At 40.0% G+C, this 13,242-nt stretch overlaps 2 protein-coding genes across 9 annotated transcripts in view; one reads left to right on the plus strand and one right to left on the minus strand.

Annotated features, from left to right (window-relative positions):
- Positions 1–1,287: 1,287 nt before the first annotated feature.
- Positions 1,288–3,864, plus strand: LOC149651839 (uncharacterized). The gene is made up of 3 exons (XM_089848940.1): positions 1,288–1,324; positions 1,398–1,452; positions 3,092–3,864. Exon 3 carries the CDS (start codon positions 3,100–3,102, stop codon positions 3,550–3,552), a length of 453 nt encoding a protein of 150 aa, XP_089705066.1. The 5' UTR covers positions 1,288–1,324; positions 1,398–1,452; positions 3,092–3,099; the 3' UTR covers positions 3,553–3,864.
- The window catches only part of LOC149651840 (uncharacterized), a 38,624-nt gene continuing 28,437 nt past the window's right edge, over positions 3,056–13,242 (minus strand). For 2 of the 8 annotated variants that reach the window (XM_089848935.1, XM_089848931.1), the window contains one exon: positions 3,056–4,170. Coding sequence is in view for 3 of the 8 variants with exons in the window: in XM_089848937.1 (XP_089705063.1) it covers positions 3,968–4,170; positions 9,263–9,425 (366 nt within the window). In the remaining 5 variants the exon portion in view is untranslated. Of the gene's footprint in view, positions 4,171–9,262; positions 9,426–13,242 lie in introns of those variants that run through there. The other 6 variants (XM_089848937.1, XM_089848938.1, XM_089848933.1 and 3 more) reach the window with 6 other exon arrangements.

Raw genomic sequence — 13,242 nt, forward strand, 5'->3', positions numbered from 1 at the left:
CGCCCTTGATTTAATCTAAACCATCTACTATAAACGGTTAACTAATAATAATTAAAGGCAAAAATTGCAATTAAAACTGTGGGTAATAAAAATCAGAAAATCTACACTTTAATTTATCTACTTCTACGTTTGGATGATTTCGTGGAATCGTTCTTCCTCCTCGAGTAGTCGTTCACATCAGTGACAGCACGGAGCTTCTATATACAAGAAGCTCCGTCTTCAAGTTCACAGTTTGAACTGTTGAACCATCGTTTATTTTATTTTTATTTATTTGTTTGAGAGGGTTATAACGACCACCAAGTACAGAATCTTCTTATAGAATAAACCTACACTTGCTAACGTTCAAATATATTAAAAACTTCGATATCATTCAAAAAACGACTTATCTTTCCAGAAATTTTCATAACTATCAAAATTGCCTATCAAAGATTAGCACATAATTTTTTAAAATGAAATCAGAAAACAGATGTCGCCAAATAAACTCACTCAAAGAATCAATTTATTTCTCAAGGAATAATGCCTATCATTTTTTATGATTTCTAAAAGATGGGGTTAGTAGCCAGATCACGTTGAGAATCGATATTTTTCTCTAGAAGATTTCAACGAATCAATGAATCATATCAACTTCGAGTGCACTTTCTAAGCTATCAAACTCAATCGATCATTATAATTCAAATTTTTCTCGAAAATAACTATCAAAATTGATACTTTGATAGGGGCAGATTTAGTTTTCTATCGTATCAAGTGGTAAAACTATCAAATGATATGATAGTGCCCATCTATGTTCGTATTTCGTAAGTGTCTTATCTCCTTGAAACGAATCCGATTTTTAGCCACGTAGAACGAGCAGACGACAGTCAAGAACGGCACTCTGACGCACTCAGGCAGTCTGGGAAATAAGGATATTTTTAAACTAGTCCGATTCGTTGGGAAGCTTGGCAGGCTGGGAAATAAGCATAATTTTTAAACTAGTCCTTCGGACCAGTGACCCCCTAGTGTCTGAAATCATTTACTGGTCTCCGGACTGGTCCCAGCCTTTGCTCTCCAATAGATTTGCAATTAATAAACTGGTCCCGAGGACCAGTAACCCCCACTTCTTGAATTAAAAAACTAGTCCAAGCAATTAATAAACTGGTTTTAGAGGAAGTTCTGCTGGAAACCCTCGCGCGAAAAATAAAAAATACTGGACATAAGAAAAAAACCCACCGTTTTGCTTCTAGCAGACGACGCTAAGGAAAAAAATCGACGGTAGCGCGTGCGACTAAAAATACAAATCCATTGATGTACAAATCTCGCGCTTAGTTTGAGCCTTTTGAATCTAAAAGTAAGTTGTGATTTTTTTAGGGCCTATTTTTTTTGACTTTCTAAGCAATTAACGTTCTAATTATTATTTTCAGCTACACAACACAAGTAAAACAGCTAACAAAAAAAAACCAAAAAAGGCAATAAAAAGTAAGTTACGATTTAGTGAAATAATATATATTGCCCCCCCCCCTTAATACAGGCTAACCTTGTTGTTTTATCGACTACAGTCTTTGCAACAAAGGCTAAAGGCTGATTTACATGGTTTCTAAAAATCTGCTTGTGCGTGAACTTTTTGCTAGCCGGGAGTGTGGCGCACTCCTGTAAGCCAAGCTTCTGGGCGGCAAAGTTTGAGGGAATACGACACATGTCGGCGATCCTACCCTATAGGTGCCGACTGTCCCGTGTCCGCCGGAGGTGACTTACCCCAATTCCACCTTCCGTCACCTTCCAAGTAAACCTCATTTCCTTCCCTGCTTATACACATACGACCTAGCGGCCCCCGTCAGTGCTGGGCCGCGTAGGGTCTCCCGCTCATTTCTTCCTGGTGCTCAAGGCCTAACGGCTAAGCACTAGTGTCAGTAGGTGGCAAAAAAAAAAAAAAAAAAAAACTTTTTGCTAGTGACAGAGCTTGAGATTTTTTTATTTACGTTTTTACAGGCCCAAGCGCAAGCTTCAAGCATTTTGATTTACATGCTTTTAAAAATATATTTTAAGATATAACTTGAAATTGTTCAGATTTTTGTTAAGCCTAATGTTTCAAACTCTTCTTAAGCCTAATGTTTCAAACTCTTCTTAAGCCTAATGTTTCAAACTCTTCTTAAGCCTAATGTTTCAAACTCTTCTTAAGCCTAATGTTTCAAAATTTTGCTAAGCCTAATGTTTCAAACTTTTGCTAAGCCTAATTTTATAAATATGTGTTTGGCCTAATTATTCAAATATTTGTTTGATATTCATAACGTCAATTCGGTACATTTGCCATTTCAAAGAGGCCTAATATCCAGTTAAAATTTTGTCAAAATGATTAGAAACGGAAATTTCATTGATGGCGGTAGCTTTTTTTGACGCTTGCTAGAAAAAAACCAAATTCGTTTTGGTTGCGGATTGAGATTGTAAAAAACCAAACCAAGGAACAAGCGAAGCTACAAGCAGTCATGTAAATGGCCGAGCTTGAGCTTGTGCAGAAAAGATTTAAAATATTTCAAGCAAAATCCTGTTTTTACGAGCTACAAGCGTGCATGTAAATGAGCCTTTACTATTTTGCGCTTTTTCTCTAACTTTAAAGCCAAGTGTTAGCCAACCAAAGGGGGAGGCAACTAAGCCTTGGCCTTTTCGACAGGGGGATTTTTCCCACGATTATTTCTATTAAAATCGCGAAAGATAATTAGAATTAATACTTACTCTCGTCGCTCCCATAACTTCCCTCATTATTTGTTCAAAAGCTACCATTTGATTCTTACCCTTTTCTTCAGCCTGTTTTTCAGACTAGTCCCTTTCAGAGTGGGAAATAAGGCACTGGCACAGGGCAAATGACCAGTTTAAAAATTGCTATTTTAATTACCCACTTCTTTAGTTTAGCAGACGACGCGCCCTGGTCAATGGTCATGGACCAGTTTATTTATTCCAGGCCAGGGGGGTTGCTGGCCCAATGTCCAGTTTTAAAAAAATCCTTATTTCCCACCCTGGTCCCTTTTCTCTATTAAAATCAGCCTCCATTAATGTGAAAATAGTCCTTAAGTAAAACAAAGGCTAATACCAAAATAATAAATGTCTTTATTTCAAAATCTAGTCAACAACATGGACCATGCCCATGTTGTGTCTCAAGCCAACAACTTTACTTTTACTGTACACATTTATAATGGTGGAAGAGCTCCCGCCCCCAGGATGGTGCAACCGGCTGCACCTATTCCCCGCGGTCGTGCTCGCAACCCTCGGAGACCTGATAATCCCGAGCCTGCCGTAGAAGAACACAATCCGGAGAATGCCAGAGGGGAAGGTGCGGTGCCGGTTGTCAACGAAGTTCAACCACAACCACCAGCGCCTGCCCGAAGGCCGCTCCTCCTATTCCACGCCGTCAGAATCCCGCTGCAGTCGCAAAAGTTGAGCCTGCGCCTAACGTCGAAGAACAAATTCCGGAGAATGCCAGAGGGGAACCAGAACCGCCTGCCCGAAGGGGGCACCTATTCCCCGCGGTCGGCGAAATCCTCCCACCCCCCCTCCGGCTCCACTTCCCCGCGGTCGTGCTCGTAACCCTCGGAGACCTGATAATCCCGAGCCTGCCGTAGAAGAACACAATCCGGAGAATGCCAGAGGGGAAGGTGCGGTGCGGGTTGTCAACGAAGTTCAACCACAACCACCAGCGCCTGCCCGAAGGCGGCGAAGGGGCCAGGAAGGCCCAGGGCGCGGCAATTTGATAATTAATCTAAATTAAGTGAATCAACTCGGCCCTGATTCTCAAACAAAAAAAAATAAAAAAAAAAATTAACTCTCCGTTAAAAAACCGAATATAATTTGAGATGTATAAAATTTTAAAATTAAATAGTTAAAAAGCTTTTATGGAAATTGTTGTTACTTTTAAAGGAATTTCCAGTTTTATGCCAGACGTGTTTGGGTGATAATCCATACATTAGGATCTTAAGCTTGATTATTATTTATGAAATAATTATTATTTTAATAAGTTTATTTCTTCTGGTTCTAGAGGCGGATCAATCTCCTCTTGAGGGTCTTCTCTTGGATGGATTAAATGGTTTTCTGGGTGCCCGCCATTGTGGTCTCGTTCACCCCGTCTTATTTCTCCTCCTTTGTAGTACACGTTCATCGTAATATGGCAATTGTCCGAGATGGATATAAATCTATCCATTTTGTTGACTAGATTTTGAAATAAAGACATTTATTATTTTGGTATTAACCTTTGTTTTACTTAAAGTGTTAGTGACATAATTTTCGTCACCCACAAACTTAAAATGCTAAAAAAATCCTTGAAAAATCTAGTTTATTATGATATGTTTACTTTTGTATTTGGTTTCGTAGAAATTTGTAAAATTGCAATCAAAGTTTAGTGTTTGGAAAAGGCCTAGTTAAAATTTTGTTTCGCTTAATGACGTAGTAAGGAGAAACTTTCACTCTAGATGTCGCTCACGTGACGCCTATAAGTGTCTCAGCGCCGCGTTAAGCCTATTTTATTCAGATTCGCGCGGCATTAGTAGACTCGGGAGTCTCGGGCGCGCGCGCTTGGCTTTTCCGCGAGATGCCGTGAGTGACGTAGCAAGGAGAAAACCCGCCAAAAATCTTCTCCGCAAATTTGCTTTTGCCCCCCTAATTTCAAGTTTTCAAAGTGTTTTTCTGTGTTTTCCTTCATATTTAAATATTAATCAAGCATATTTTTGGAATCAGAAGAGTTTAAACTCTAAAAAAAGTAAGGTTTTCTTTAGATTTCAGATAATTTTTAAATCACGTCGCTATTCCTTTAAAGTGTTAGAGTCACCAAAAATCGCTATTTTTAAAACTAAAAGGTTTTATTCCCATCTGAAAGATCAAATCTTTCTGATTCAGAATATCTATTTATATAATGCATTATAATTTTCCAAATATTATTAAAACCCCGGCTTTCGGAACCTACTCGCAGAATTTTTTCAAACTATTTTGACAGTTAAATTTCGCGGTACTCCATATACCCCTGGTGACGTCACTATTCGAGCGCGCGTGAACCGAGACTCCACGCGCGACTCCGCAAGTCCTATTTTTTATTGATAGGTGGTGCTTTCAAAGTGATCGAATTTGACGCGCGCGCGATGTTTAAAAACTAGGCTTAGCTCTCGTAATGAAATCTGTCTCACGCTGGTCAACCTCTTATGACGTCACCAGGGGTATATTTATAATTTATTCCGTCTTAATGAGGTATGTGAAATATCAATTTTCTTTTTCATATTACAAAATGAATAAATTTCTATAAGACTTTTTACTTTGGATCTACTGTTATTATAACCCAATTGATCTTTTAAAACCAAAATTAGCCACTTTTCAAAAAACGTGGCACTAACACTTTAAGGGTAAGACTATGGTAAATTTCATCCTGTATTGCTTACATACCTAGGAGGATTCATACCATTTACATAAGGAGGCCGGATTTTAGACTCATTCAGTGAGTCAGGCCTCCTTGCGTAACACCTTAAGCCTGGCCTCCCGTGTAAATGGTATGAATCCTCCTAGTCTGTAAACTATGTATAAACTGAGGCTGCACTATCCCTTTAAATTTTAGGCGGTACAAAAATTGGAAAAATTGGGGTGCCTTAGCCGAGGGTAGAGAATGGAATTGGCACGGAGCTGTATTGTAGAAGGAGTAGATACTAGGCCTCTAGGGCCTAGAGTCCTAGACATAAGCGTACTAGTGCTCCGCGCACAATTTTCGCGCATACCGAGCCAATGTAAACAATCTCTGACGTCACGTGTTTTAAAGAAGGCGTCCGTTCTCTTCTTTCCCGGCTTAATTCTTTGAATATTTTCCATATTATAGTTAATATAAATAGAAATAATAGTAAAAATAAAAATTTAAATAAGATTTGCAAACGCTTGAGAAACTCCCCTCACCCGGACTCAATACGCAAAAAACCGAGGCTTAACCCTCCTGAACGTTCGTAGCTCGCGGCCATCTTTATTGTTTACATTGGCTCGCCTAGGTTTGGAGGGAGGGTCAAAATTCAGACCCCTTTTTTATGGACAAATAAGGTCTAGCTTTTTTTAATAGAGGGGAAGCTACGAGTCTCTACTCCTTGTACAATACAGCTCCGTGGAATTGGCTAGACCGAGCATGGATAACTCATAAGTTCATAAGATATGTTCAACATAAGTTTGTAATTGGAGATTGTCATGAAGTGGCCAAAACTGGACAATAACAGTAAACACTGATTTAAATAGAGATTGAACTTACATGGTAGCAGCAACCGTAAAATGCACAGAATAGTTCTTTTACACAACAAACTAGCTAAGCCTAATCCTAAGAATGCGCGTGCTGAAATACAATATCAGTTGTCAGCACGCGCAAAGCTATAGAGCTAGTTCAGAGGGGTAATGGCTACGTCACCAATGCTATTTGCCCATTGTAACAGATACATAGAAATATCTGGGAACTGAACCCTTGGCCATTCTGATGCTTCACTGTTAGTTTCTCCTCGTAAGGATCGAAACCAACAAATTTTAGGAACTTTTTTTCATAAATTAGTTTGTCTTCATCAAGAAGCGAATCGAAATAGCCTTTCAAAAAAAACTCATTTTTAAACTAATGTTCAGTCATTCTATAGGAAGAATCAACGGTATACTGAAAAATCGTCTACTAGGTTTGGCTCAGCGTTGCCAGATGAAAATTACCAAATTATTTTACCAAAGCCAAAAAATTATCGATTTTCAACCAAAATTATCGTACGCTCTGAGCGCCTCCAAAATAGCAGTAAAACCTATGCGAGTGTTCTGATTCACCTTGAATTTATACTAAAATCAGTACAAGGGTCATAAGGAGATAGGATAATAACGTCTCCAAGCGTTTCTCACATCCTGCCTTTCGTGTGTATTATTACTATGGGATGAACATGATTCGCTGCCTCCCATTTCGCCTTTTTCTACCCCTAGCGAGACTTTTCTGCCCAGATTAGTTCAATTTCCCGTTGATTTCGAAATTATCGTACAATTATCGTACGCCTAAGCCGAATTATCGAATTTAGCGTACTATATAGTACAGCCTCAAAATTATCGTACGCTTCGAAAAAACTCTTAAAATTATCGCATTGTACTATAATTATCGTACGTCTGGCAACGCTGGTTTGGCTCACAGAAAATCTGGCAGCCCGACACCGGGGAGAGAACGGGGGATGAATTCAGGGGTAAAAGGCGGTCTCCCCCTTTTATGAAAACTATGAAATTCATTGAATCTCCCCCAAACGAGTGAATGGGCTTCTGAAGCAATAGATATTCCCAGTGAAGACCAAGCTGTGTCAGAAGAAATATTAACTAATAGAGTTTCTGTAGAAGTGCAATACCTAGTTCAAGGTCAATTGAGGTGCAGACCGTTGGTAACTTGTGGGATGATGCCGAGAAAGTTAGCATTGGGACAGATACTTATACGGAAGAAAGCATCCAAACAGAATTGGATGACTTCTATAAAAAAAATAGTCACTTTGGCTATGAAAGACCACACTTATGCAGCTTCATCACTACAATCATTGAGCCCAATACGTAATGAACCAAGAACTGCGGCTTTAACTTCTACACCCAAGGCAAATTTGGAAGGGCCAAAAACACTTTTATCACCTTGTTTGAGCCTGATTTCTGAGGAGTCTGACAATTTGGAGCAAGATACTTTTGTCTCAGCTAATGCCTCATTGTACGAGCCCAGTTACGACAGTTGTCAGCACGCGCAAAGATATAGAGCTATTTCAGAGGGGGTAATGGCTACGCCACCAATGCTATTTGCCCATTGTAACAGATACATAGAAATATCTGGGAACTGAACCCTTGGCCATTCTGATGCTTCACTGGTATAATTATCAAGTTTCTCCTCGTAAGGATCGAAACCAACAAACTTTAGGAACTTTTTTTCATAAATTAGTTTGTCTTCATCAAGAAGCGAATCGAAATAGCCTTTCAAAAATTGTTTTGGCGTTTTAGAACTCATTTTTAAACTAATGTTCAGTCATTCTATAGAGCGGTGGCGCCATAGGATCTCTATGGGTGGCGCTAAGGTGTGGTGAAACGTCATAGCGAGAAGTGAGGGGGGAGTGAAACAGCGTGCTGCCATCTATAATGCCAGAGTAAACGTCAATAAGTTTTGGGTAACCATCTAGGGAGCGCTTAAGCCAGGGATAGATAGACTTTTTTAAGACGGAATGGGTAACAGGATTATTCGGGTGCGCGTCCAAGTCCACGACCCCCTTACCCGTGACGGAGGGATATAAAAGAAGAGGCGGGTCTTATTTTCGTTATGGCGTTGTATGTATATCCGGGTCAAATAAACGTCGTCTGCCAAGTTGGAATGGGCTTAGAAAGAACATTGTTGAACAAGAGGTTCCAAGGGAAACCCTTACAATTTTGTCGCGCTTTCTAATGTATTTTAGCAATGTATAATGAACTCCATATTGATATAATAGCAAAGGATAATTATTACAAAAACTATATTTAGGCACTGTATAATTAATGCCTTACTTATATACAGTAACATTGCATTAATATTGAAATCGTATAAAGAATATCTCCTCAACAAAAGCCGAGATACAACAAACCCCAAAAATCCTTATTTCTCAGCCTCTGCCTGTTCTCATGCGGCTCTGTCGACACAGGCCAGATGTCCAGTTTAAAAAAATCCTTATTTCTCAGCCTGTTACGGCTACAATGACAGGGAGCCGAACATAAAGAGGTCACACAAAAGACACGTGTCCTTGGAATGACCCATATTAGTTTAAAAGACGTTTCCGTACAATTTAAATGAGATCATAGTGTTTAGCAGACGGCATAATGAATTTTAAACTTATTAGGACGGTCTGAGACAAGGACTAGGCAATATCCCCGTCGGCGTTACAGCGTCACTTTCGGCGAAAATGAGCCAAATAACGATGAAACCGAATTAAAAATAACGATGAAACCGAATTAAAAAATTAAACACCGTTAGCGGAATGCAGTGAGCAACAAAAAATGTCGAGTCAGCACATTTAATTACCGAAATTCAAAGAATAACAGCGAAAACATGAGAGTGGAGGTATATTTAGTAAGGTCTCAAACACAGTTATAGAAAAAGCCCCGTCATGAGTCCCGAGGAACAAACAATACGAGCTTTTCCAAGACCAAACACTTAGCTCACAAAACTCCTGCCCATTCACTAAGCCTTGGTTAACTTCATCAAATTCGTTTACAAAATCATGAGGATAGTAGACATGATTGGCTTAAGAAAGAATTAGCGAACACTTTTCACCCTTACAGATGTACTCCAAATCCAAAACACCGGCACCAAATTCACTAACTACCTTCTTAATTGCTATTAAAAACAATTCCCGAATAATTACCGGACCCTCGCATTTAGACGGCTCCATTTTGAGCCCCTGTGATTCTGTGAAGACGCTAACGCTTATCTGTACAACCATAGCCCACTCGATTCGCTATACGCGATGTACGAGGTTACCTCCCATTTTTAAAATGTGAGTAGTTTTTGGTAAATGCCATCTAGTGAGCGATTTCTGTACTTTGATTTTATTCCGTATTTTAAAAATGGCCGCGGACAACAACAATCTTTATGACACAGAGTTAACCCTTTGTCAGGCCCCGAATGAAGTTTGCAAACGCGCGATCTCCACTCCCTAAAATCCCTATCACTACTTTTACAGCCAAGAACGGAACATTTTCTAAGCCAATCTGCCATTTTTATTTTTCAAAACTTACTAATTACCAATGAGAATTAAAAAATATGTTCAAATCATCGGATTCATCGAGCCAAAGGATTTCAGACGATGGTTATGAACTTCCTGCTTTTGAACGCTAGATGGCTTTAAACACCGACGTTTAAAGAGACAAAAATAACGAATTTTACGCTTCACTTCGAAGCTAGATGGCGGTATCAAAAACTACTAAGACGCAATGGCAGCCCCCCTTGAATTTGCCTGGTAAACGACGTATACTCGTCTATGAGTCGGACCATAAGTTTATAAGATATGTTCCATAAGTGTGTCACTCGTTAATGAGAGCTTGTCATGAAGTGACGTAGGTGAAACGTCATAGATTCTCGTAAAGCGACGCCTAGTGAGGCGCTGTCAAAGGCTTAGTACAGACTAAAGAGGAGGATGGACTGCAAAACCGAGTGTAGTCAATTCTCACGTCGTTCTTGAACTAGCTCTCATTAAGCCTCTAACATTACGAAGTATGGGTAGTGACATACTTATGGAACATATCTTATAAACTTATGTCGGACTGAAGTAAAGGCCGAACATTGTTTATTCCGTCTTAAAAAAGTCTATCTATCCCTGCTTAAGAAGCCTTATAATGTCGCGTAAACATAGACGTTGTTGTGTTAAAAATTGCAAAATAGGGAAAAATAAACTAGAAGAAGTAAGTTTTTTCAGAATACCGAAAGTTATTGAAAGCCAGGGTGAAAAAACATTTAAGCTTTCGCGGGAAAGACATAATCTTTGGCTTAGAAGGCTAAGGCTTAACAGTATAGATGTTCAAAATTCAGATAAACGAGTTTGCTCAAGACATTTTATCACAGGTTGGTCATTTTTTAATTAAGTGTTTTATACATGGATGAAGGATGCGCGGCTGTAGCAACTCCCTATACTAAAAAGTAGACAAGTCGATACTAGCACGGCCTGGCTACCAGCGCTGGAAACCCTCGCGCGAAAAATAAAAAATACTGGACATAAGAAAAAAACCCACCGTTTTGCTTCTAGCAGACGACGCTAAGGAAAAAAAATCGACGGTAGGGCGTGCGACTTAAAATACAAATCTCGAGCTTAGTTTGAGCATTTTGAATCTAAAAGTAAGTTGTGATTTTCTTAGGGCCTATTTTTTTTGACTTTCTAAGCAATTAACGTTCTAATTATTATTTTCAGCTACACAACACAAGTAAAACAGCTAAGAAAAAATCCAAAAAAGGCAATAAAAAGTAAGTTACGATTTAGTGAAATACTATATATTGCCCCCCCCCCCTTAATACAGGCTAACCTTGTTGTTTTATCACGAATGGCTAAAAGTGCGCCTCTTTTTAGGGTAGAAAGAAACTAAAAATAATATTTTTTAGGAAAAGGTGGCAATAAACAAGCTAATTAGCCATGATTTGGAAAGGTACCAATAATTAGGGGTAAAAACATATTCTATTTAGTAAAATTTTGGAAAAGGGGAAATGTATTCAGTTGATAAAACTTGATAATAACAAAAACAGGCGCACATTTAGCCGCTCATGTTTTATCGACTACAGTCTTTGCAACAAAGGCTTACTATTTTGCGCTTTTTCTCAAACTTTAAAGCCAAGTGTTAGCCAACCAAAGGGGGAGGCAACTGAGCCTTGGCCTTTTCGACAGGGGGATTTTTCCCACGATTATTTCTATTAAAATCGCGAAAGATAATTAGAATTAATACTTACTCTCGTCGCTCCCATAACTTCCCTCATTATTTGTTCAAAAGCTACCATTTGATTCTTACCCTTTTCTTCAGCCTGTTTTTCAGACTAGTCCCTTTCAGAGTGGGAAATAAGGCACTGGCACAGGGCAAATGACCAGTTTAAAAATTGCTATTTTAATTACCCACTTCTTTAGTTTAGCAGACGACGCGCCCTGGTCAATGGTCATGGACCAGTTTATTTATTCCAGGCCAGGGGGGTTGCTGGCCCAATGTCCAGTTTTAAAAAAATCCTTATTTCCCACCCTGGTCCCTTTTCTCTATTAAAATCAGCCTCCATTAATGTGAAAATAGTCCTTAAGTAAAACAAAGGCTAATACCAAAATAATAAATGTCTTTATTTCAAAATCTAGTCAACAACATGGACCATGCCCATGTTGTGTCTCAAGCCAACAACTTTACTTTTACTGTACACATTTATAATGGTGGAAGAGCTCCCGCCCCAGGATGGTGCAACCGGCTGCACCTATTCCCCGCGGTCGGCGAAATCCTCCCCCCCCCCCTCCGGCTCCACTTCCCCGCGGTCGTGCTCGCAACCCTCGGAGACCTGATAATCCCGAGCCTGCCGTAGAAGAACACAATCCGGAGAATGCCAGAGGGGAAGGTGCGGTGCCGGTTGTCAACGAAGTTCAACCACAACCACCAGCGCCTGCCCGAAGGCCGCTCCTCCTATTCCACGCCGTCAGAATCCCGCTGCAGTCGCAAAAGTTGAGCCTGCGCCTAACGTCGAAGAACAAATTCCGGAGAATGCCAGAGGGGAACCAGAACCGCCTGCCCGAAGGGGGCACCTATTCCCCGCGGTCGGCGAAATCCTCCCACCCCCCCTCCGGCTCCACTTCCCCGCGGTCGGGCTCGCAACCCTCGGAGACCTGATAATCCTGAGCCTGCCGTAGAAGAACACAATCCGGAGAATGCCAGAGGGGAAGGTGCGGTGCCGGTTGTCAACGAAGTTCAACCAGAACCACCAGCGCCTGCCCGAAGGCCGCGAAGGGGGCCAGGAAGGCCCAGGGCGCGGCAATTTGATAATTAATCTGAATTAAGTGAATCAACTCGGCCCTAATTCTCAAACAAAAAAAAAATAAAAAAAAAAATTAACTCTCCGTTAAAAAACCGAATATAATATAATTTGAGATGTATAAAATTTTAAAATTAAATAGTTAAAAAGCTTTTATGGCTAGTCCAACTTAACCGGCGCAGAATATGCCACTAATAAAAAAATTAGATTTTAATAGTTAAAACCAAAGTTAATTAAATAATTTGTTAATTTGTATAATGGCAACATCCAAGGGAAGCGATACTTTGGGAAGATGCTGTAAGTCTTTCTACGTGTTTAAATGTTACAGACCAAAGAAAAGTTTGGGAAAGAGTGTAAGATATGTTCAAGACCCTTCACAGTGTTCCATTGGTGCCCAGGAGCAAGAATGAGGTTTAAGTAGACGGAAGTCTGTCAAACTTGTAGTAGACAGAAGAATGTTTGTCAAAAAACCCACCGTTTTGCTTCTAGCAGACGACGCTAAGGAAAAAAATCGACGGTAGCGCGTGTTTTTTCTTATGTCCAGTATTTTTTATTTTTCGCGCAAGGGTTTCCAGCGCTGGTAGCCAGGCGGCGCTAGTATCGACTCGTCTACTTTTTAGTATAGGGAGTTGCACATCCTGTAGAGCGTCGAATGTTTTTCACGCGCATCCTTCATCCATGCTGCCAGCTTTACTCAAGCCCCATGTTAAAAAACGACTATCAAAATCGCCCCTAGTTCCGACTTTCGCCCAGTTTTCCTCGTAATGCTTTTTCTA

The sequence above is a fragment of the Phalangium opilio genome, unplaced genomic scaffold, assembly GCF_054372755.1.
Source record: "Phalangium opilio isolate 3A_F unplaced genomic scaffold, DU_Popi_V2 ptg000082l_1, whole genome shotgun sequence".
Taxonomy (NCBI): domain Eukaryota; kingdom Metazoa; phylum Arthropoda; class Arachnida; order Opiliones; family Phalangiidae; genus Phalangium; species Phalangium opilio.

Bases quoted from the DNA above. Each gene is read 5' to 3' on its own strand.
- LOC149651839 (XM_089848940.1), top strand. From the start codon at position 3,100: ATGGACCATGCCCATGTTGTGTCTCAAGCCAACAACTTTACTTTTACT.